Here is a 20,235-nt window from a genome sequence, read left to right on the forward strand (position 1 = left end):
GGGCAAAATAGCTTACAAAGAATTCATTCCTAAAGTGTGCTTGAACATTTCTTATATTTGCCCCTTAGATTTCTTTGTACCTTCCTACATCTTTCTCTCAGTTTAATTTTCTGATGTTTGATTTTTCTTTATATCTATCTTTATTTTAAATTTAGGTTTATATATGAAACAGAGCATTTCAATGGTGTTGCTGAACTCCTTGAAATATTAGGAAGGTAGGTCAGTTTTTTGTTCTTTTTAAGAATTAAGTAACTTTGAATGCTTTCTGTATTAAAATAGCTGGGATTGGAGAAATTATTTCATATTTTAGAGTTTGAATATATAGTATAAGGCATAGTTTCTCAACTGAATTCTTATTATAGCATTTTAGGGGGTCAGCATATTAAAATAGTGCCATGCAAGACATCTGTTTCAGAATAGACTTGTGCTTTTGAAGCTGTGGCATATTTTATGCCTGATCTTGCCAGACTGCCTCAGAAACCTATAGGATCTGATTGGGAAGAGATGAAATAAGTTATAGTGAATCTTTGGTGAAGTTAGAGGAATTCTTGTTCAGGTGTTGATAGATCATCATTCCTGTACATCTGTTCTTTTTAGAAGAATCTACAGCCTTTGATTTTAGCTTATATGAACATTTTTGCCTTCCTTATTCACCACATAGCAGTATTAACATGAGAGAAGTTTAGACCCTCTATTTATGTTTAGAGAATGGTTTTTGTCTCCTCTGTTAATACTTAGAGAATGATTATGGAGAGAACTACTTCTTAATTTCAGATCTTTCAATAAATTAAGAGAAACTACCCATTTACTTTAGAATATATTGAAAATTCTAACAATATTGTGATATTGACTCTCCGGTGCTTTAGAGAAGAAAAATAAAGGCATGAATAAGTGATAGGCTTTATAGAAAACATAAAGTTGCTTACTGGGACATTAAATTGGCAGTCCTCGTTTTCTTTTGGGATCACTGAATGACTTAAAGGAGCAGACTTCATAGTGATAGTCTAACGTAGTTTGCAAATGAGTAAGTCATTCAACACCAGGACTGAAGCAGAGCAGTTCCTAGGTACTTGGGGATGTAATAACTTTTAGAAATAAAGTAGTAACTACGTAACCCTTCCCCTGCCTTTTTTTCCCTCCAGTATTATCAATGGCTTTGCATTGCCACTGAAAGCAGAACATAAACAATTTCTAATGAAGGTTCTTATTCCTATGCATACTGCAAAAGGATTAGCTTTGTTTCATGCTCAGGTAAGTTGCAGGAGATTTCAGGTGAAATGAATGTTGTTTGAAAGACTGATATAAAGGCAGAGAAACTGAGAAGTATTGAGGTGGCAATTTTAAGTATATTTAAGCGATTTGCTTTTGTAAGTTGCCCAAAGCAAATTTTTACTATATCATAATTTTTAAAGCATTATGATATTTAGTGTTCTTAAATAAGCTGAATGAACTGTAAGTATAGATATAGGAAAGATCAAGTTCTGTTCTGGTCCAGGCCCTGACCTAACTCACTGTGTGACTTTGATAATTCCCACATATCTGCAGAATGTTCCATCTAGCCTCAATGACCTAGTTAGAGAATGGTTTTAGTTTCCTCTATTAATACTCAAAGAATAATATCATATCGGCATAGGCGTACATGTTAGAAACATGCTGAAAAACTAAAATGTTAGCTCTAGTCTTATTTCAGTCAACTTTATTTATCTGTGCAAGTATCTATTAATTTAGTGTGCTATAGTTACACTTCTGATTTGTAAGACAAAGGCAGTGCTTTTAATTCCCCAAAGAACTGGTCTGCCACCTAAATGATATCGAAAGATTGATATGTCCAACTACATTTTCTTTAATATTTCAGTTAACTTAATATTCAGAAGTTACTACTGAAAAAAGGACATCCTTTTTTTTTTTTTTTTTTTCTTTTTCGGTACGCGGGCCTCTCAGTGCTGTGGCCTCTCCCGTCGCGGAGCACAAGCTCCGGACGCGCAGGCTCAGAGGCCATGGCTCACGGGCCCAGCCGCTCCGCGGCATGTGGGATCTTCCCGGACCGGGGCACGAACCCGCGTCCCCTGCATCGGCAGGCGGACTCTCAACTACTGCGCCACCAGGGAAGCCCAAGGACATCTTTTTTGAAGTAGAAGTTACTTGCACAATTATGAGTATATTCATTTTTATATATTGCGATAAAGTTTGTCAAAATGAGGTCGTTTTGTTAGCTAAAGTCAAAATGAGGTAGTTTTGTTAGCTAAATATAAAAATCCTGCATTACTAAATGTTATTTCATTCAGTAATATTTATAAACTGTCCCTTGTATTTTAGCTAGCCTACTGTGTTGTACAGTTCCTGGAGAAAGATACAACACTAACAGAACCTGTAAGTGTTTTACTTATTTTTATGTTTTTGGTCTACATTGTAGCATTTTATTTTAGCTTTCTTTATTCCCTTATAGAGTACCAAACAGTAGTAGTAATATATTTTAAACTAAAATCATTTAGAAGAAGGAAAGTGAGGTTAATCTGTATTCAGAGAACAAGATTGGGATGGGGAGCTCTCATGAGTTATAATATATGTCTTGAGTAACTTAAATGTAGATTAAAGTTAATATATAGTAGTTAAGATATGTGAGGACAGGATCAAATGACTACAGTGAAATTTTATATACATGGTACCTTCAGTGATAGTCTTTTTAATCTTCGTTCACCTTTTGAAATTAAAACATACTGTAAGGGTCCCAAAACTATTCCCTTGAGTTTTGTGTTTTCTTTAGAAATAGGATTTCCCCTCTTATTAACGGTAAACCACATGATAGGGATTGAAAACACTTCCTTGCCTTTGGTGATTAAGATATAATCTAGGAATTAAAGATTGTTTACTTTATGAATCAACATAGCAATTCAGTCTTTGAATTCTGCTGCTTACTAATTGTCTATAATACAAAGATTCAGGAGAGAATAAAAATGTTACCATGAAAATTGAAGATTTAAGAAAAACAAAAGATAAGTTCAGGGAAAAACAGAAAAGGATAAAAACATAGAAAACAACATTTTAACCTTGGTGAAGTAAGTATTTTGAGAGAGTGTTTTCTAGGTATCCTAAATATTTACACTAACAGTTCTTGAAGAATAGCAAGGGGTTTGAAGGATTTAAATTATATGATTTTCTTTATATTAGAGTTTTCTGAGGCTAGGGGCACTTGAAAAAAATTATGTACTTAGTATTCTCCCTTTGACTTGAGCTTTGTCTGTGTAAAGGAACGAAAGATATTTTTCCACTCCCTGATGTTTAGAGTTTTAGACTTTTTAGGCTTGCACTTCTTTCTGGAAACAGCTAAAAACAGTTTTTAAAGACAAATAGGAGAATTACAAGCCCAGTATTTACATGAAATCACATAAACCTCTAAAGTGAAGTAAAACTTAATGCAAATCCATGATAACTCTCATTAGAATTGAGACAAAGAAAACCCATAACATGGTTCATGCTTGGTGAATAATAAACAGATATAAATATAATTAAGTTAATATGGAGTGGATCGGGGAGACAGCTGATTTCTTTTTATAGAGTAAAAGGTTAGGGAGAGAGATGAGGGCCGGACATTTGGCTTAGATGAGTTGGGTTAATAGAAATAGGAGCAGCATGAGGAGGTAAAATGTTCAAGTTGACAAAGGAAAATATTTTTCAATTCATAAAGATCTGTAGATACAGAGATCTTGTAATTTCTACTATAGGCCATTCTAGCGCCAAAATTAAGGCCATAGTACTTGGGTTTGAGCCCTAATACTCATTTTCTAGGAGCCTGGCATTCATATCAAAGCTTCCTACAAATTGTAAATAAGTCAGAGCTTTAGGTAGTTTATTACATTCTTTATGTCCCTAGATCTTCTATTGAAATTATTTTATTTTCCAAAATGGAAATGACTTTATTGTTACTTCCACTTATGAAAGTAGTGTGTTAATTTGGTTCACACAAGACAAAATCATAAAGCATAATGTGGAGGAAGTTCCTTAAAATCGGATCCCCTAAAGATAACCATATAAATTGGTGACTATATTTCTATAAATTTTTTTCTGTACATATATTTATGTATAAACAGTGGGACAGTGCTGACTAGGTTTTTTCACTTGTCAATATAATGTGGATATCTTCCCGTATTAATCTGCTTCATGTTTTCACTGGTCACATCAAATTCCATTATATGGATTATCATAACATATTTAATCAATCCCCAATTCATGGACACTTGAGTTATTGGAGTTTTCATTGTTAGAAGCATGTTGCTGGGTGTGGGGATGTTTTAGGGTATTGGAATTATTCTGTGTCCTGTCTGTAACGTTGGTTACAAAAAAAAAAAAAAAATCTATGTGTGTATAAAAAACCCTGAGAACTGTACACCAAAAAAAGAAAAAATTTTACTGTATGTAAAATTTTTAAAAATTACTAAGGGGGGAAAGTGGTGGGGGTGGTGGGGGTGGGATGACTTGGGAGATTGGGATTGACATGTATACACTAATATGTATAAAATGGATAACTAATAAGAACCTGCTGTATAAAAATAAAATAAAAAATTCAAAAAAATATAAAACCAAATTACTGAAATTAAAACCATATTGCTGGGTCAAAGAGTACAGTGTGGGAAGGTGCCTATTTTCCCTTATCAGCCAGTGCTGAATATTGTTTTAAATTTTTGCTAGTCTAATAGGTATGAAATATTTTAATTGGCTTTTAAAAATTATTACAGCCATCCTTTTATATGGTTATTAGTCATTTATATTTCTGTGTCCTTTGCCTACTTTTAAGCCTTTGCCTATTATATTTTGCAAATTTTTTTACCCATTTGGAGTTTTCCTTTTAACTTTGAATATACTGTTTTTAATATTTGCCTTTTTAAAGAACTAAAAATTTTTTATGTAGTGGAATCTATTCATCATTATGGCTTCTGGCCTTGATGTCATGCTAAGTAAAATCCTTCTACCCTTTGAGATTATAAAAATACTCTCTAGTATCATATTCTAGTTATTTTATGGATTTAGTTTTTACGTGTAAAAACTTTATTCCATCTATAATAGTTTCCTAGGGCTGCCATGACGAATTACCACAACCTTGGTGGCTTAAAATAACAGAAATTTATTCTCTCACAGTTCTGAAGGCCAGAAGTCCAAAATCAAGGTGTCGGCAGGGCTGCACTCCCTCCAGATGCTCTAGGGGAGATTCCGTTCCTTGCCTCTTCCAGTTTCTGGTGTCTCCAGGTGTTCTTGGCTTGTGGCTGCATCGCTCCAATATCACATTGCTGCCTCTTCTTCGGTCTCTCCTCTGTGTTATCTCTTACAAGGATACTTGTCATTGGATTTAGGGCCCACCCAGATAACCCAGGATGCTTTCATCTTGAGATCCTTAATTATATCTGTACAGACCCATTTTCCAAATAAGTCACATTCATAGATTTCAGAGATTAGGACATGAACATATCTGTTTGGGGGCCACCATTCAACCCACTCCATCATTTGAAATTGAAATTTTTGTGTGACACGGGTAAGGAATTGTTTTCGTTTTCTATTGCTGCATAACAAATTATCACAAAATTTCGTGGCTTAAAACAACAAACATTTATTATTGCATAGTTTCTGTGAATCAGGAATCCAGGCATGACTTAGCTGTGTCCTCTGCCTCAGGGTTTCTCACAAGGCTGCAGTCAAGGTGTTGGCCAGGTATAGGGTTGCATATAAAGTCTCAGATGAGGAAGGATCTGCTTCTGAGTTCACGTGACTGTTGTTAGCATTTGGTTCTCAGATGCTGTTGGCCAGCAGCCACCCTCAATTCCTTGGTACTTGGGCCTTTCCAACATAGCAGCTTGCTTTATCAAAGCTTGCAAGACAAGAAGGCCCTAGAGAGTCTGCTCATGAGATGGAAGTCACAATCTTTTGTAAATTTCTCATGGAAGTGACATTCTGTCCCTTTTGCCACATTCTGTTGGTTAGAGGCAAGTCAGTAGGCCAGTCCACACTTCAGGGAAGGGCTCAACTACACCAGAGTGTGAATTCAGGAAGTAAGGATCATAGGAGATCATTTCAGGAGTCTGCCTACCAAAGGAGCTACATTTTTTTTCTAACTGGTGAGCCACCAGTTCAAGTACCACCAATTAATTGACTAATTCAGCTGTTTCCCAGGAACTGAAATGCCACCTTTGTCATATATTAAAACCTCATATATACTTGAGTCTGTCTAGATATTCCTCTGTGTCATATATCTTCTCTGTCAGTTTCCATGCTACCTTATTGTTCTAATTATTTTTCTCTGATTATTGTAACTGATACTTTGTTTTAAAAGGTATTGATTTTTACGTACTTATCTTTTATCTGACCACATATTGAATTTTCCTACTCATTCTAGTAATTTTTCATCTTTTAATATTTAAGCGGTATATAATTATCATACACTTAGACAAATAAGTATAATTCTGATATCCCTTTTCAACATTATTCATCAGATTCTTATCTTACTGGATTGGCTCTAAAACAGTGTTCTTCCCCAGTTTTAATTTGGATGAGTGTTCATTACTAGACAAGACCAATAACTAAATTTACTTAAAAGGCTGTCAGAGATTTATTTCCACAAAAGCACCAGGCCCAAATGGTTTTACTGCCAATTTCCAAGAGACCATTATATAAGTTGATTGCTGATGGTTTCTGATAAATTCTTAGTTCTATCTTACTAAATTGTTATCAGAATATATAATCAAAAAATCAAATAACTGTTCAAAATCTTTTGAGATGATCATACAGTTTTTTTTTCCCCCTTTTAACCTATAACTATAATGAGTTGAACCATCCTGGAATTTCTGGAATAAGTTATTGGGTAGGTAGCAGCATTCTGTTAATATACTGTTACATTCGGTTTAATACAGATTTTTGCAACTATGTTTACTTAAATTCACAGTCGCTTGTTTTGTTGTATTTGGGTTATCAAGACTGTGCCAGCCATGAAATAAATTGGGAAGCTTTCTGGCTTTTTTGGGTGCTTCATAATGGTTTAAATAACAGGAATTATCTGTTCCTTAATTTCTCCTTAAAATAACCTCCCTTCCTCACCCCACCAAGTCATTATCTCATACTTTATTTTCTTAGTAGAAAGTAGCACTTACTACTATTAAAATTATTTTATTTATAAGTTTAATTGCTAACTTATGTTGGTCTTCCTGCTTCATGAAAATCAGGGACCTCCTTCTGTTTTATTCATCAGTGTGTTCCTGGCACCTAGAACAGTATCTGGTACAAAGGCACTCAATAAGTATCTGTTGAATTGGTAGAAGTCTAAAGCTGAGCAGTGTAAGGGGATATACATAGTTATTGAATACTGTTGTTCTCCTTCAGAATGAATATTGATATTATCACAATTATTTAAAATTTCCTGAGATTAACCAGCTTCTTTGCTTAATTCATGCTAAATAAACTTTTCCCTTTTTTGCAGGTGATCAGAGGATTGTTGAAATTTTGGCCAAAAACATGCAGTCAGAAAGAGGTGCATTTCATTCAACAAAAACAGTGCATTTTATTAGAACTTCTCAATCTCAGGGCTATAAACCATGCTTCTTTGGGCTGGGTGTATCATCACTGCTACCAAGCGGGAGATGTTCTGTGGGGATTAGAGAGACTTGGTAGAATATCTGTACATCATAGTAAATTGCGTATACTCTCAAGAGTTTTTTCATCCACTGTTTAATTTGTAGGTTAACCTTCTCATTTGTGTTTTCTATATTAACATCATGTAATTTGTCATGTTTCTTAAAAGAAAATTTTTTTAACCTAGGTGATGTTTTTAGGAGAAATTGAAGAAATCTTAGATGTCATTGAACCAACACAATTCAAAAAAATTGAAGAGCCCCTTTTTAAGCAGATATCCAAGTGTGTATCCAGTTCTCATTTTCAGGTATGATGTTTTCAGTGAAGCCGTTTTTATTTTATACTATTACTTCTTTTCTCTTTTAGTTTTGACATTTCTAAATGTCTTTTCTTAGGTTGCAGAAAGGGCGCTGTACTTCTGGAACAATGAATATATTCTTAGTTTGATTGAGGAGAATATTGATAAAATTCTGCCAATTATGTTTGGCAGTTTGTACAAAATCTCCAAAGAACACTGGAATCCGTAAGTGTCTTTTATGTTGATTGTGTTATTTTTGTGTTTTTGTTTTTTTGACCTCTTTGTCATTTGATCTCATAACTCATACTTATGAAACCTGTACAGATTTGGAATTGATCCCAAGGTTAACGTCACATAGTTTTATTCTATTCTGCACTGAGTTTTATGAAGTTGTATGTGTGTCTGTATGTTCTGGGTTTTTTTGTTGTTTGGTTTTTTTGTTTTTTTTTTTTTTTTGAGCAGAGAAAGGTTTATTGCAGGGCCAAGCAAGGAGAATGGGAGGCTCTTGCTCAGAAACCCTGAACTCCTGTATGTTCTTAATTTCAACTTAGAATTGCAAATCCAGGGACTGTCTGGTGTGACATTCTGTACCAGTGTGTGGTTAAACCCTGCTGGGGAGACCAACCCAGCATCTGCAGAGCATGCACAGGCGACTGTGTGCTGCCAGTATCCAGTCTCACCCCATAGCTGGCCTAGCCCAGGGGGAAGCTTCAGTGCTCAAGGTCACATCAGTGATGTTTAGATTGCATACATTCTAAACTCTAACACCCTTATCCTGTGTTTTACTTTTCTTCTTACAAGTTACGGTAATTGGATCTTTTTCAAATTTCTTTTAATGCTGTTACTCGGGGTTTGTGACAGTAGACTCTAGAGCAGACAGGAAGCTGACCATAACATTTTTAGGGTTTAATCTAAGCATGATACAGTGGGAAGGACTGTATCATGGAAGGAGTTTTGGAATCAGACCGACCATCTCTACTACCACTGGCTGTGTGACCTTGAGCAAATTACTAAACTTCTTGAACTTCAGTTTGTCAGCTCTAAAATGGATTGACTGAGTCAGCTAGCATCTAACCCATTTCAGAGAGGATAGTGTTACATTTCCCATCTGTTAGTAGCATCAGTAACCCAGCACTGGCTTGTTTTCATTTTAGGACCATTGTAGCACTGGTGTACAATGTGCTGAAAACCCTCATGGAGATGAACGGCAAGCTTTTCGATGATCTTACTAGTTCATACAAAGCTGAAAGACAAAGGTATTTGACATTTTTATTTATAGACTGCTCTGTACATTTTAGATGAGTTGAATGTGATTCAGTCCAATAAGGTATTCTAAGTTAAAATCATGTTTAAGAAACCAATTGCTGCAGTAGGATGAATTGAGAGATTGGGATTGACATATATACACTAACATGTATAAAACAGATAATTAATAAGAACCTGCTGTATAAAATAAATAAAATTCAAAAAAGAAAAAAGCCAGTTACATTTAGCATTTCAATTTGAATGTCTCTAATAAGTACTTTAAAGTCATTTCCAGGTAAACTCCTGATGGTTAGATTATGATTTTAATGTGGATCATAAATTCTGTTTATCTCATTCTGAGCCTTAGACTTTATCAGTATGATAACATCTGCATCGTGAAATACAATTTATGCTGGATTTTAAATACTATTTTACATAATTATTTTCACATTTAGGAGAACTGCTTTTGTCCACATGGGCTTCCATAGTGAGCTTATTCTTTGTCTGTTCCCTGCACAATAACTTGATAGTTTTTAAGCTTCACATTTTAACAAAGTGGTGTTTTAAAGTCAGTATAGTTCCCTTTTGGGAAGGGGAAACTCACATAAGGATATTTCTGTGGCTGAGTACTATTACTGATATTTTGTTCCTTGCAATATATATTTTAGTGAATAAATGGTCGCACACATTAGCATTTAGGAACTTGGCTTAGTGGTTACCTCTTTTTGAAAATTTCATAAATTACTACAAAATAATCTAAAAGTCACTTCCTTCTCATATATTTATTTCAGTTTCAATAACTGCTGTACCTGAGCCCATTTATTTCTAATAAGTGTATTAACTATTCTGTTTGGAAAAGCTGATCTATTTTGACTGTAAGTTCCTAGTCCTGGTTTTCTGGTGGCAAGTAGAGAAAGGATCTCTCTTCTTCAAGGCCATCCTAGTCCATCAATAACTAACTCAATGCATTATTTCTTTTAAATAGCACCTTTCAGGCAGGAATAGAAATTAGGTACATAGTTTGAGTCCCAGGAAGCAATGTGAAGAAGGAAAAATGACTAGGATCATATGAAACTTATATTTGAAAAATGCATATTTCACATAACCAAGAGCGATCACTATATCTTACTGGCTGTGTAAATCAGCACTTTTGTCCCCTTAAAACATATGTAGCTGCAGAACGGTAAGCCCATGGTTTTTTCACACGTTCATATAGCCCTTCAGAATAGTTTAGTCCAAGTTATTCAGAAATGTTCTCTTTAGAACTGAAATTAAGTAGTTGAAGCAGCATATTTTGAGTTTTGCTTTTTTAGAGAGGTTATTCAAACTTTAAAGTCTCCTTCTGACATGCAGGAGACAAGACATAGTAAGACACAGACTGGTTGGCAGCTAGCGACGTGGAGCCAAAAGGATATGGCTTCCACCTGGAAACGGCTCCAGGCTGACTGACTCGTGGCCAGCCCTTCAGTCTGTCGGCAAGACCCCACTGCAAGGAGTTTACTGCAAGGGGTGACTAAGTACTTTGCCAACCATAAAGCACAGATGCCACAGTCGTGGTGGTGGTGGTGGTGATAAAATGCAGGGAGGGAAGGCGAACGATAGCTTTCAGTCGGTACAGGAGCCACACGGACATGGTATTACACTCAGGAGATGAAGATGAGTAACGCGGTGCTCTAGGTAATATAAAGTCTCAAATGCTTTAGCAGAGGGATTTAAGTGAAATGTGAGTGGACAGTCTGTTCTCCAGCCAACTGCCAAACAGCATGTTTCTTCAAGCTCTGAAATAAAAGTTTCTAACTGCAAAAGTCTTGATTTACAGGGAGAAAAAGAAGGAATTGGAACGTGAAGAATTATGGAAAAAATTGGAGGAGCTAAAGCTGAAGAAAGCTCTAGAAAAGCAGAACAGTGCTTACAACATGCACAGTATTCTCAGCAATACAACTGATGAATAAAAAAAAGCCTTCCACCTCTGTTGGATAGGTGGTTTTGTACACTTTTCTGAAATATGTAAAAATTATGAAACCTCATCAGTATAATTAAAAGGCCAATTTTTTTTCTGGCAACTGTAAATGAAAAAAAATATATGGACTGAACATAGCTTTGTGCTATATCATGGCCATAGTATATTGTAACCTTTGTCTAATCATTGATTTGTGTCCCTCTTCTGAAGTTTCACAGAAATGAATGAGCTTTATCATCTGTGATATGAGTGAAATCATTACGGGAGTGGTAAGAATCATGACTTGAATTCTGTCTGGGTTGTGTTGCACATAGATACAGTAGAGTATGCTCTGTGTATTTTTCCCTTTGATAACGTGCTTTCACATTGCTGCAGACCTTAGTTACATCCCAGGACAAAGACTTTCCTAAAGTAAAACTAAGGTTTAATTCTTATCCTTCCCTTCATCTCTCCCAGAAATATGACGGAGGGAATTACTTGCCCTAAGCCTTCCTTCACAGAGGTATTACTGTACTCTGGAATTTGAGCAAAACCTTAAATTTCCAGGCTTTCTAAAGCACAAATTATAAATAAAAGCTGGGAACGTAAACCAAATTCTTCAGATCGATCCTTACGGACATCCCCCTTCATCTGCAGCTCCCCAGAGCGCTGAGCACAGATTAGTGGGGGCAGCGCCATGAACACAGCCTGCCTCTCAGTTCATTCCTCCTCTTCCTCCCAAAGGCTGAAGGCAGGGCCTTTCCAGTCCTCACAACCTGCCCTTCTCCAGTACCTCCTGATGCAGGGATGGAGGCTTTGAGTCCCACGGTGTGGTGATGCAGAGCGCTCACTGTCACTGCCTGGCTTTGTGTAAAGGAAATGCAGTAGGCTTCCTCTGTAGGGTTCTGAAAAAGCTGACTATAGAGAAGTCGTATATGTTTCTACTTGGTCAAGTATTTTCTCACATTTTGTTATCAGAGTACCATTCCAATCTCTTAACTTGCAGTTGTGTGGAAAACTGTTTTGTAATGAAAGATCTTTATTGGGGGATTGAGCAGCATTTAATAAATCTATGTTTGTATTTTGCCTTACGTCGACTTTGCTTTTTTCCAGCACTAAGGTTAGGCGCTCGGAAGAAGCCTGCCCCCCTTCATTCATACATATATACATACGTACGTACGTACATACATACGTGTATATAGAGAAAATTTTAAGGCAAATTGCAGGTTGTACACCAGTTAAAGAATAGGAAGACTGTGTGCCAGAGTCGAGCGTTCTAGCCATTTACCAAAGTATATCTGTTGTATAGAATTTTCACATAAAATTCTAAGTTCTAGGATATCCTTCCATCTTCCTTCATGTCCCTTTATGTTTGGAGGATGGGTTTAACTTACCTTAAATGTGTGTACATATGTACATAGTTTTAATTGAAATAGACCCATGGGCTTTCCCTGGTGGTCCAGTGGTTAGGACTCCATGCTTTCACTGCCAAGGGCCCGGGTTCGATCCCTGGTCAGGGAACTAAGATCCACATGCCGTGCGCTGCGGCCAAAGTAAAATAATAAAATGAAATAGACCTAGGAGGATAAATCTCAAAATCTATAATAAGTAATAATAGCACTGTTTTTTATGGGGGCAGGGAGATTGTTACAGAGTTTTCAACTACTGGTATCTGCTTCTACTCTTTCACATCCATGAAAAACAACTCTAGCACACTATTCCTAGGTCACTGTGAAAGCACCTCGTTCTGCTCGCCGTGAGACCAGGAGAAACTCCTCTTCCTTTCGGGACGTGGCTCCTATCTTACGATGCTCTCAAATGGCCGCCACCTCAGCCGTCCAGGCCCAGTGCTCTTGCCAGATGCTGTACACTCACCTAAGGCCGGCCGGGATTACTGACAACTGGGGGCAGCACACGGAGAAGGAAAGGGTGACCCTGCTACAGAACACAGCAAAAGGCAGGCCCCAGCCTCCCCAGAAGAGACGGTTGGGTCTAAATGTCTATTTTGTGGATGGTCTAGGCATACATTTCTTTCACTGAAGAGCAGCCAGAGTAGATACTGGCAGGCTGCAGCTAATAGCTGTTGTGGAAGAGAGAGCTAGAAATGCCCACTTCCTAATTAATTAGCTACTTACTCGAAAGCACGTTCAAGAGGTCTCTCAACTTTCTACAGTACAGGAAGTACAGTTTTAATATGTTCATTGGAGCAAATTTTGTTAGCTATTTAATATTAAAGTGGTGTGTCATCTTTAGAGAGAATTTAAAAATACACATACCTGTTTTTCAGTGCTGTTAACGTAAGCTTTAATGCCTGGCTTTGCATTTGCCTTACAGTAAGATTTTATAGACAGGACCTAGGCTAAAGCTTGTACCTGCTTCTGTGCCATAGAAAAATAGCAGGGAATATTTCCTTACACAAGTTCACTTTTAATAATTCAACCAAAAACCACAGTTTCTTGCTGCTAACTAGATATGAGATTAAAATTGCCCCACTCATACACTTGAGTTGTTCTCTTTGAATTATCTAAAACCGGGTTACAAAATTGAAGAAATGCTACCAAGTCCTCTTTGGAGGCAAAGGGCATGTAAATAATTAAAAACTCTGGAAATAATCTTCATAACCTTAAATCAGCCAATGGCTACCGTGTGAAAAATACCCAGAGGTTACTCATCTCTGTCACAGGCTGAGCTGAAAGCTCTGAGGGTCATACTGAGGGCCCCTTTCTCAGATGGGTGGGGGGTTTGTAGGACAGGAAGAGCTAACACAGCTTATTCATGGGGCTTTATTGTCACTTCCTGACCACCTGCCATCTATCGCCTGCCCACCTTGCCCTTCCCTGGACGTGGTCATGATGTACCTCGGGAGTCCAGACCCGTCCATCGTGGAAGTCCAGGCTCACACTCCCTTTTATTTGGAGGTCACGGAATGAAAGCGTACTGGTGCCTATTGATTTAGCAGATATGCATACTGGCACACTGATTCCTTTTGTATTAACCTAACTTTTATTCACCTATTAATGAAATCATCAAAATACACTGAGTAGGCATCTACTATGTACACGTGTCCCAGTGTTTTTGTATGTTAATCAGTCCGAACTCATACCTGCATCAACCAACATTCTAGCCGGACAGGTAGGTGGCTAGTCAGTCCCCAAGAGATCTAATTACTAGTTTTTCTAGTAGCTTTAAAAAAAAGTCTCATTTAATATTAAACAAGAAAGCGTGTCAGGGGCTGGCAGATGGCACCAGAGACGTGAGGGGTTTTGCATTTCTCACACACGGTACACCGGTTCCACAGCACGACCTCCACACCTAAAGAAGTCACTGGTGGGGGAGAAGAAAATCACACTCTCCTGTCCATTTAAAAGAATCTCAAGAAAAAAACCTAAGGTCAGAGCCCTAATCATTCCATTAGACCTTAACTATACACCAAACCGAGAAAGAAGGCAGCTTCCAAAAACCTTCAGGAAACTGGATTGTATCTAATTCCATCTTCCACACACCCTATTCATGTCATATGTCAAAAAATGTTCATTAATAATTTAAATATTTAAATAATGGTTAAGGTCATCCATTGGATCTGTTCCATTGGGCTCTAGACAGTCTCTCTGAGGACCAGTTAGAAGCTGCAGTGTGACAGGCAGGCCCCCAGCAAGGCTCGTTTCTTCAAGTGAGGACAGGATTGCTGGCAGCTAGGTTTACCAAAGCAGAAGTGATGAGAACTTCCATGAACTCGGGCAGTCCTACGAACAACGCAAGCGACTTCAGCTTATGTGGTTCGTTACCTGACCTCTTTTTTTAAGGTACCTCTTCCTAATTTTGATCATCCACTTCACACTCAGTTTGGCAAATTCTGCAGCTTTAAATAATGCCAAGAAGGCCCCACAGAGAAGAGCGATCGTGTTCCAAGGATTGGCGGTGATTATCTGCAAAACAGAAACAAACAAAAGTTTCTCTGTTGGCTTCCATTTTTGATTTTCAGTGTTATTGTCAAAGAGCCCCTCCAATTATTGAGGCAACAAGAAAAACAACTGGTTTCTAAAACTGCCATAACTCCATACTTTGTCCATAGCTCAGTTTGAGGAGAAAAATACTAATCCCTCCCTATAATAAATTGATCCTGAAAGAAAAAAAAAATTTTTCAAAAAGCTCTGCACAAATAAGGTACTCAGTTCTGAGCTTTCAATTTCTGGCTTAACCCACAATGTGACTGACCTTGCTTTGAGACAAATCTCCTCCCAACTATACACCCCATCTGTACAGTCAGTTCCTGTTTGCTTCCCATCTCACAGTGACTCTCACCTCCCCTCCCATCCAGTCCAGCGACTGCCTGTCCTCCACTCACCTCATGGACTCCTGCCTGCAGATGGGCCCCTCCAATTTGCCCTGCCCAGGACGCTTTCCTCCCACCTCGAGTTACTAATCCTTCCAGGCCCCTCACAGCTTCCTCTGACCACTGAGCCAAAACCCTCTCGACTTGAGCAGAGAGATTTATCCCACAAACCCCTCTGGCAGGTCCTTACTGTCTGGAATTACTTCCTTTACAGCCCAGATTGTTTTCTCACTGACTGTGCCACTCCTTCAGGCCGAGGTCATGGCTTGTCTGAGTTCCCCGCTTGATGAACACACAGCACTTCTTTAAGGCCCAGTTCAGCAGGGTGCCCTCAGGCTCGCTTAGGAAAGTTACACCACCGCCGCCACCACCACCATTTAGGACAGTTGTGAAGCTGAGGGACGATGCAAGTCAGTTGGCCTCGAGCTCAGGGCTTTACTTGGCCCATAATAGGACTTCATACTGAACTCAGTAGGTTAAAAAACGTTGGATCACACATTTTACGTGTGGAGCTGAAGGCGCTCATTCTTCCACGTGGAGTCTTGATTCAGGGAGTCTGCACGTGCCTACGTGTACACGGCCCAGCCAGGCCACGACTAACAGCGGTGACGGGATCATGGGGCACATCCACATCACAAAGACCCTGCCTGTTTGAGCCTCAGGTTTGAAATGTCTTCCCCCAACCCACGAGCACATCAGGACAACTTGTGATGATCTAAACAACAAACAGTATCAGATCTGGGACGGGCTCTGGTAAATGGCGTCTCACGAATGTTCTTTTGGCAAAGCCGTCCCATCACCCCTCCCATTCTGAGACGGTGAGTCTGGGATCTGGCATTAACTGATGCTCTCTTAATTTCTGATTAGTACCTTTCTGCTCTGATTTACGACAAATAAAAAATGACTCTCATCCTACAGAGAACCAATAAAGAAGAATGGCTTCCGACAGCAGTAATCTAGATTCTTAGCTTAATGCTTTCTACTTAGTTCATTCACTCTCACTACTCAGTGGCTACGCTGGACTAAGCACCACGCTGGACACCAGATAAACGGCGAACAAAGACGAAGCCCTCACATTCACAGCGACGACAGTCCAGGGTTAAAGATGAGATCAATTAAACGCAAATGATATAGAACATGAATGTCATAAATACAAAAGACACAGAAATCTGCGCTACGACAGAAGATGAGGACGGCCCGCAAGGATGCACCAAAATGCCTTGGGGTGGGAAGTTCCCTCTCAAGATCGGAGATAATACTCACATCTTGGACTTTCTGGATGAAAGGATCTTTCCATTCAAAGACCACAAAAAACAACTGAGCACTTTTTTCGGCCGCTGGCCTCTGGTCAATGTAGTTAACCACGCTGGTCTAGGTAGAGAGGAGAGAAAACAGGGTTACTCCGCTTCTGCGTCCCTTCCTGGCCAGGGCCACAGGGAAGGAGGGGGCAGTTAGCGAAGCTGAGACCTCGGCTCTCCTCGCACCATCTTTTGGAGGGAGAGAGCCAAAAACCTCCTCTACACGATATCCCGAGACTGGTCCCAGAGCCAAGGCTTTACGTTGGTTTCCATCATTCTTTGAGGAAACGGACAGGATCTGGGGTGCACAATAGGTGTTTTGGATTGTCACTGAAATCTGTCGCTAGGTATCTATACCCGATTAAACCATTTTCAAAGTACTGTGTAAGACTCACAACTAAAAGCCATAAAAATTCCAAACGTCAAAATACTTGACCTGAAGAGCTGAGTATTTCAACCCTTCCAGTCTGCAGGGACCAAGTACAGCCTCGCAGTTCTGCCCAGCTTGAGCACTCCCTGGAAACACACGGTGAGCAGGCGTGCTTGGTGAGGCCTGCTTACAGCTTCTACAGGGGCTGTGAGGTGAAATGGAGAGCAGACGGGTTCCAGAGTCTGGCTGGGCCATCCTCTGGTCTGAGCCTCTGCTTTGCTCTCATAAAATGGGGGGACAAAATGCCATTTGGGGGACATTTTTTGTCTACTGAGTTGTAGAGAGGCTCTCATGAAACAACACACAGGAAAAGCATTTTAAACTTTAAAACATGATAGAAAAACATTATAAATTTTTTTTTAAATTCTTGTTCAAAAGAGTTCACATCCCCCACCAAAGACTTCCAATGCAGATGACCCTGAGAGGCACACAAACATTCTACAGTGCACAGGCTCACGGGGGTCTGGCCCGCCGGTTTCAGATCACAGCTAGAGCTACCAGGAGAGCCGGGGTAGCCTGGGGAGACCTAACTGTAAGGTGAACACACTGAGTCTCCCTTTCTCCGCTGATTTGGGGGCCGGATGAGAAAGAACTTGGAGTTCTTGGAGAAAAGTGTGGCGTAAAAGTCCGGGAGATGACAGTTATCTTACAAAATACGAATAAGGACCTACTGCCAGGGGGTCGTTGCCTAAGGCAGGAAAAAAGCCCTGTCCCTCTGAAGAAAAATGGCTTCAAGCTGTTCCCAAAGGCCTCCAACCTGGAATCGTCCTAGGAGCGCGGCGTGGGGAGGGGCAGACCCGGACGAGAGCCCGGCTTCCATCCACCCTGTCGGTTGGAGAGGGTCCTTCTCCAAGCCAGCCCCTTCCTAAAGCTGCCCCTCAGAGTCCAGCCCAAATGGAAAACCTCCAAGGAGGAGGAGGGGATGTGAAAACAGAGCTGTCTCCTCGCTGCCTCTGCAGGCACCCAGCCACCGACACGCGGGATGGCCAGGCCCTGGGCAGGGATGCTGGCAGGATGGCAGCACCCCTGCAGAGGTGGAAGCCCCACAGGCAGGGGCGCGGCCTTGCTTTGGGTGGTGACTGCCTACCAGCCCTGCTGAGGCAACCAAAATGTCCCGTCCCTCCATCCCTCCACCCCCGGTGCTACGCCTTCTTCCAACATCCTCTCCAGCTGCCCCCAGGATCACGGCCTATCTCCTGGCCCCAGGTCAGGGGGCTGAAAGCTTTTTGATCACGCTTCCCATTAGTAAGAATTCTGAGCACGTGCCAACATATTTATAACTTTCTTAGAAGGGACATAACATTACTATTATCGTTCTAATGTTACATGCATTTTAAAACATTCAAAAATAGAGAAAGGATGAGGTTTTAAAAGTTAATACAAAAAGAGGGGCTTCCCTGGTGGCACAGTGGTTAAGAATCTGCCTGCCAACTCAGGGGACACAGGTTCGAGCCCTGGTCCAGGATGATCCCACATGCCGCAAAGCAACTAAGCCCGTGCGCCACAACTACTGAGCCTGTGCTCTAGAGCCCTCTAGCCACAACTACTGAAGCCTGCGTGCCTCAACTACTGAAGCCCGCGCGCCTAGAGCCCGTGCTCCGCAACAAGAGAAGCCACCGCAATGAGAAGCCCGCGCACCGCAACGAAGAGTAGCCCCCGCTCGCAACAACTAGAGAAAACCTGCACCCAGCAACGAAGACCCGATGCAGCCAAAAATAATTAATTTTAAAAAATTAATACAAAAAGAAAGCTAGTATTTTCCTCCTGTGTCCCAATGGATCACCATGCACCCCACACTCCAGAGGCTACCATATCCAGTCTCTGCCCTGCCAACAGTCAACTTTTTTATGCAGCCGCCAGCCTCTCAGAGCGCGGCCGGGGAGTAGAGCAGAACTAAAAACAGGCATCAGATTGAGCCGCATGAGCCGCCACTCTGTAAAACGCTCCGCCGTGTGCACTGTGAGGGCTGCAGCGACAAAGGGAAAGGGCCTGGGGTGTGCCCTGCCTGCAGAAGAACACGCAGACTCCCGGGCACCGGCTCCACTCTCATCCTGGCGAAGGCCTCCTCACCCCAAAGACCCTGTGCACCGGTCACCTCTGCGAAGCTTCCCTCCACCCCGCACTCAAGGGTGGAGTCAGTGGCCATGCGAAGCGAGCCCAGCGCCACCTACCTCCTGCCGGAACTCCACCGCCTCCCGCCCGTCCTCCTCCTCGGTCTTCACCAGGGACATCTTGACCCAGGTGCGGAAGCCACCCGAGAACTTCCAGCTGGAATAGGCGCTCTCGCAGGCCTGCATGAAGCCTACCCTGTCTGGGCTTGGAGGGCAGAGAAGAAAGGTCCACGTTAATCAGGCGGGATTCGAACGTGGCCAGGCTCAAACTCCAGCCCCTACGTCAAGCCGGTTTCTCTGCTGGTACCACCAGGATGCTCCCACTGCCCACTCCCCCCTTCCTCAAAGGCCTGCTTTTTGGCTTCCAGACGGAGGGGGAGCTGTCAGCTGCCTCAAGGCACGAGCACGGTCGCTGAGGCTCCCGGCAGGAGAAGCCCTGCCCACTCCCACCCACCCACCCCCAGCATCTGCTCCCGGAGCAGCCGGCCGAGCTCTGCAGACACGCCCCCAGCGCCTCGGAGAAATCTGGGTTTCAGCAGCCCTGGGGTGCCCTCATTGGCCCTCAGCCTCCCTGAAGGCCCAGAGAAGGGAAGAGGCTTCCCCAGGGAGCTCTCAGCCAGGCAGGACACCACAACACCCACTCAGGATGGTGCAGACGTGGCAGGATCATAATGCGCACAGGCAGGTGGCAACCGCATGGCGGTACTGAGGACCCACACAAGAGGAGCAGAAAGGGGCTGGGCAGGCAGGGGACACGGCCAGCTCCAAGCAGGGAAGCGAGAGGGAACTCTAGGTGGCAGAAGGTGCCGAAGAGGAGGCCCCAAGCTCCAAGATGGGCAGGATTGGGGCGCTGGGGCGTGAACGGCGGTGGCAGCTCACGGCCTCGTCAGCTGGCGGAGCGGCCTCTTCTCTGCCCTAGCTGCCGCCCGGCTTCCTTGAAATGGAGCCCCAGGGCCACGCAGGACCTGGA

The 20,235-nt window shown here is 41.3% G+C and overlaps 2 protein-coding genes across 2 annotated transcripts in view; one reads left to right on the forward strand and one right to left on the reverse strand.

Annotated features, from left to right (window-relative positions):
• Window positions 1-12,179, forward strand: part of PPP2R5A (protein phosphatase 2 regulatory subunit B'alpha) — a 93,906-nt gene extending 81,727 nt beyond the window's left edge. The window contains exons 6-13 of the mRNA XM_029231041.1: window positions 156-215; window positions 1,143-1,251; window positions 2,317-2,370; window positions 7,460-7,510; window positions 7,799-7,918; window positions 8,007-8,134; window positions 9,064-9,165; window positions 10,974-12,179. Coding sequence (XP_029086874.1) covers window positions 156-215; window positions 1,143-1,251; window positions 2,317-2,370; window positions 7,460-7,510; window positions 7,799-7,918; window positions 8,007-8,134; window positions 9,064-9,165; window positions 10,974-11,106 — 757 coding nt within the window. The 3' untranslated portion in view covers window positions 11,107-12,179. The remainder of the gene's footprint in view (window positions 1-155; window positions 216-1,142; window positions 1,252-2,316; window positions 2,371-7,459; window positions 7,511-7,798; window positions 7,919-8,006; window positions 8,135-9,063; window positions 9,166-10,973) is intronic.
• A 2,098-nt stretch (window positions 12,180-14,277) lies between these two features.
• PACC1 (proton activated chloride channel 1) overlaps window positions 14,278-20,235 on the reverse strand; it is a 39,709-nt gene continuing 33,751 nt past the window's right edge. Inside the window, exons 6-8 of the mRNA XM_029231042.1 lie at window positions 19,326-19,470; window positions 16,690-16,797; window positions 14,278-15,019 (exon numbers count right to left, since the gene is read on the reverse strand). Coding sequence (XP_029086875.1) covers window positions 14,858-15,019; window positions 16,690-16,797; window positions 19,326-19,470 — 415 coding nt within the window. The 3' untranslated portion in view covers window positions 14,278-14,857. The remainder of the gene's footprint in view (window positions 15,020-16,689; window positions 16,798-19,325; window positions 19,471-20,235) is intronic.

Source organism: Monodon monoceros, unplaced genomic scaffold, assembly GCF_005190385.1.
Source record: "Monodon monoceros isolate NGI ecotype Baffin Bay Population unplaced genomic scaffold, NGI_Narwhal_1 Super_Scaffold_18, whole genome shotgun sequence".
Classification (NCBI taxonomy): domain Eukaryota; kingdom Metazoa; phylum Chordata; class Mammalia; order Artiodactyla; family Monodontidae; genus Monodon; species Monodon monoceros.